Below are 3,333 nucleotides of genomic sequence, written 5' to 3'. Positions count from 1 at the left end.
GGAATACCAAGACTTATTCAGCTAAGCTGAGAATGGTATGGGAAGAGCAAAAACTCACCCAAAACAATGAATTCCGTATCTTGTTCTGCCTTCAATTTTCCATCCTGCTGATAAACAGTAACAGTGTAATTTCCACTGTCCTCTTTCACCACTCGCTCTATTTGCAGAGTCCCATTTAGGAATAGCTTACACCTGCACTGGCTCTTGTTCACATAGTACTTAACGTTCTTATCCTTTAGCTGAAGAAGCTTTTTTTTATCTCTCAGCCACGTTACTTCATATACGTCCCCACCAGCAGTAGCGGTGCTGAGAAGAGCCGACTCATTCACAGCCTTGTAAATCCAGTTGGTGATGGAGCCTGTACAGAGAAGAACAAACAGCCTGTCAGCATGTCTCCAGCAGCCCACTGCTGCACTTGGAAGCCACAGCAGTGACCCAAAAGATGGTCACTTTCTACCCACTCCACCCCGAATTGCCTAAGCCTCTCTGCATTACTGACACTGTCATCTTCCCCTTCTCCAAAGCGTCTCTTGATCATTCATCAGATAAATGTTAGTGCCCAGTTTAAGTCTGAGAGGAAAGGAAGCTATGAGTCTGGCTTTCAAAAGCTGGCTTTATACCCTGGTTACTTTACTTTATACCCTGGTTAACTTACTTGGGGCAATGTTGGATGCCAAGACTCATGGCTGCCCGTGAACTTAACCCTGAACCCTTCCTGAAAATAAGGTCACTTCAGTGTGTTTTGAACACGGTACAGGCTGGTACCCAGAGCACCCATCACTGCAAAAATCACTGCGGACAGCAAGAACAAAAACTAAAAGTGGCCCTAGACAGCAGGGGCCACTCACTACTAGTGGCAGTAGTTCAGTAGTAACAGTGATGGCAATAATACTAATAGACAGCTCATGTCAAGCAGTGACTGAGTGTAAGGCACAGAAATGGAAACAGATCCAGTGCTGCCAGTTTGCAGTGCCTCCTCCTCACCCATCCCAAGCACCCTGCCCTGCTGGAATCTATCTACTTGATTTTCCTAGCACAGGATCACGGTGTGGCAAGTAAGGTAGAGGGAAACAAACAGCTAACAGCATCCTGTGAACTGATCAGGCACTGCAGGCATTAGGAATTAAGCAAAGGCCTTTTCTCTTTGCAGGTCTCCTTTGATGAGAGGTACTCTCTCCAGAACAGGTAAGAGTAGATGCTTTCCAAAGGTGCTACCAGGACTGGCAGCAATTAGTCTGTGGCTGCTGAAGGGGATATTCAGGAAAGCCAAGGCTGCTAAACATCTATCACGTTACTACCAGTGAAGATGATACACAGCTGGGGCTGTGCCTGGGTTGCCTACCCTCTCCACTCCAAGCTGCTTCACAGCCTTTGCCAGGCTCTTCTCTGGTTCTCTGGTGAACTAGGAGTTTGGAGTGCAAAGGTTTTCAGGAGGTCACTTCAAGAAAATGACTGTCTTCAGCCCTGTGGCGGGTCAAAAATTTGCAGGAGGACATAGAAAAGTGCTCACAAGGGATAAGTTCACTGATAATTGAATGTGCACTCAGAGCCATGGCGTATTTAATTTGTCATTCTCTTACATTCATTCGTCTTCAATTTACAGGATAAAGCCAATCGGCAGGAGGGGACCTCTCTTCCCATCACCACAGAGAGATTATTCTGCTCTCATTTTCCCCTCAGAGAGAAAAACTATGTTTATGCATATTTTTATTACAGTCCTTCATGCCTGGTATCTGGGACAACAATAAAGTATATCACAGAGAGGAAACCGACATCTAGTTGTTATTTCATGAAACTAACAATATTAGAGACAGATAATCAAAGAACTAATAAAGTGTGCCTCTGCAACAGGAAAATTAATACTGGAGAGCTTCCAGCAATTCACTCCCAGTCAAAGAAAGGCTGCTATTTCATTATTGCATTTTTTACCATGTATTTGGTGTATCTAATGAAATATTCTGAAACCAAGGTAGCAACCAAACAGTCTTGGAAGCAGCTGTCCTCCACACAAACACCACTACAGATCGTTACCCAAATATTTGAATTCTGATTCTTATTTCTGCTCAGTCATGCACAGGTATTTAGAGCCAGTAATAGGATTTATTTGCATGACAGATACTACCATTTATCTTTCCACTCTGAAACTAAATAAAAATAATCTAAGTTTTCAAGGGTAATTCAATGACATCTCTATGGACAGACCCCTAGACACATCTCTGAATGTTTATCTGATCTCCATAGTCTTGCTAATGGAAAGCTGCGTGTTCCACACTTATAATACTAAAAATCTGTTTAGCCAATGATCAGCATTTCTGCTAATGCCAACTGAAATACACTCCAAGGGGCAGAAAGATCCTAACCGGCAGCATAGAGCTCACTTGCAGTCACAAGAAAGAGTTAAAATTTAAAGCTCCCATAGAAACTTTAGAGAAATAAGGAAGTCTTTGAAACAAGTTTTCCATTCAAGTGAATAATCTTCATTTCTGCTGGGGAAGATGTTTTATGTATCACGTAAAAAAAAAAAAAAAAGAAATCCTTATTCATCTATTAATTTCATTCTGGAGGAAAAGAAAGCATTAAACAGCCATACATACAATCCGTAGAATATGAACAGAGAAAGAGAAAAATCTATGCATGATTGTGTTGTCTCCATTTCTTATAACCTTTGCTAATCTATGAGTTAACACCTTAATTAAGTTTTTATATTTACATTTTAAAAAATAATGAGAACAATAATATGCAAACTATAAAAGATGCATGTATTTGCTTGCTGTTTTCACATCTTAGACTTCTCCATCTCCACTGAAGACACTGAGAGATATCGCTCTTTCTGTTATGGAAGAAAATGTTTATGGAAGAATATAATTTGCACTTTCAAAAGATTTGCTCATCTTTGATAAGAAAAGGAAACTACATGCGATAATGCACCGTGAACTGGATCTCTAATGTAGTACAAGCTACCTCAAGGGCAGAGAGAAAACTGCACGCTGACATTTCTTTTTATACATGTGTAAAATTAAGGTTCATTAACTTAACTTAAACCCAAAACTGTTTACAGCTTAATATTATAACTGGAATAGGAAACTCAGGTCTTGCCCTCCCCTTGGCTGAAAATTAAATCAAATAATAATAGCCATAACCCAAAGGTCTTCACCTATGGGGAAAGTGGAATTAATTTCTTATCAGTAACATCCCAAGAAGTTGTAAATTGTTTAAAATGCAATTTCAACAAGTCTAGCCTGAAAGAGCAGAAGACAGTAAGAAAAACTCACATTTTACACTGGGAAATAAAAGCAGCAAGCACTTGACTAGGAAAATCCTCCTAAAGTTCAT

The 3,333-nt window shown here is 40.4% G+C and overlaps 1 protein-coding gene across 1 annotated transcript in view; it reads right to left on the bottom strand.

Moving 5' to 3' along the window:
• The window catches only part of CD2 (CD2 molecule), an 11,957-nt gene extending 8,624 nt beyond the window's left edge, over nt 1-3,333 (bottom strand). Inside the window, exons 1-2 of the mRNA XM_010136755.1 lie at nt 3,273-3,333; nt 59-358 (exon numbers count right to left, since the gene is read on the bottom strand). Coding sequence (XP_010135057.1) covers nt 59-358; nt 3,273-3,333 — 361 coding nt within the window. The remainder of the gene's footprint in view (nt 1-58; nt 359-3,272) is intronic.

The sequence above is a fragment of the Buceros rhinoceros genome, unplaced genomic scaffold (assembly GCF_000710305.1).
Source record: "Buceros rhinoceros silvestris isolate BGI_N320 unplaced genomic scaffold, ASM71030v1 scaffold10675, whole genome shotgun sequence".
In the NCBI taxonomy this organism is placed as follows: Eukaryota; Metazoa; Chordata; class Aves; order Bucerotiformes; family Bucerotidae; genus Buceros; species Buceros rhinoceros.
The sequence above is the reverse complement of the archived record's forward strand: the minus strand, read 5'-3'. Positions and strand labels throughout refer to the sequence as shown.